At 35.4% G+C, this 362-nt stretch overlaps 1 protein-coding gene across 1 annotated transcript in view; it reads left to right on the forward strand.

Annotated features, from left to right (window-relative positions):
• Nucleotides 1-215: 215 nt before the first annotated feature.
• Nucleotides 216-362, forward strand: part of EMH_0048830 (uncharacterized protein) — a gene marked incomplete at both ends in the record, with an annotated part of 1,661 nt that continues 1,514 nt past the window's right edge. Inside the window, one exon of the mRNA XM_013496452.1 lies at nucleotides 216-263. Within this exon, the coding sequence (XP_013351906.1) occupies nucleotides 216-263 (48 nt within the window). The remainder of the gene's footprint in view (nucleotides 264-362) is intronic.

Genomic DNA, 362 nt, shown 5'->3' on the forward strand with positions numbered 1-362 from the left:
CAAGCCCCCACCTAACGCTTCCTGTTTTTCATATTGTATTATCGTGTTTCTATGGGGCAGCGCACTCAGCAAATGGAGGATCAGATGGTAGCTGGTGATGAGGGTTGATTTCTTTGTGTTTCAGTATTTTTTAGTTTTTCTTTTTTTCGTATTTTGTTTGTTTTGTTGAAAGCTATTTCAATTCTACACGCCAAAGTCTTCAGCTTCTGCGGAAGATGGAAAACGCAGCGGACTTGAATCGGCTTCTCGGGCGAAAGCTAAGCGTAAGCTGCAGCTGTTTTTGTTTCTTGTTAGAGTCTTTTCACTGATATATATATATATATATATATATATATATATATATATATATATATATATATATA

The sequence above is a fragment of the Eimeria mitis genome, genomic scaffold, assembly GCF_000499745.2.
Source record: "Eimeria mitis Houghton genomic scaffold, Emh_scaff2113, whole genome shotgun sequence".
NCBI classification, from domain to species: Eukaryota; Apicomplexa; class Conoidasida; order Eucoccidiorida; family Eimeriidae; genus Eimeria; species Eimeria mitis.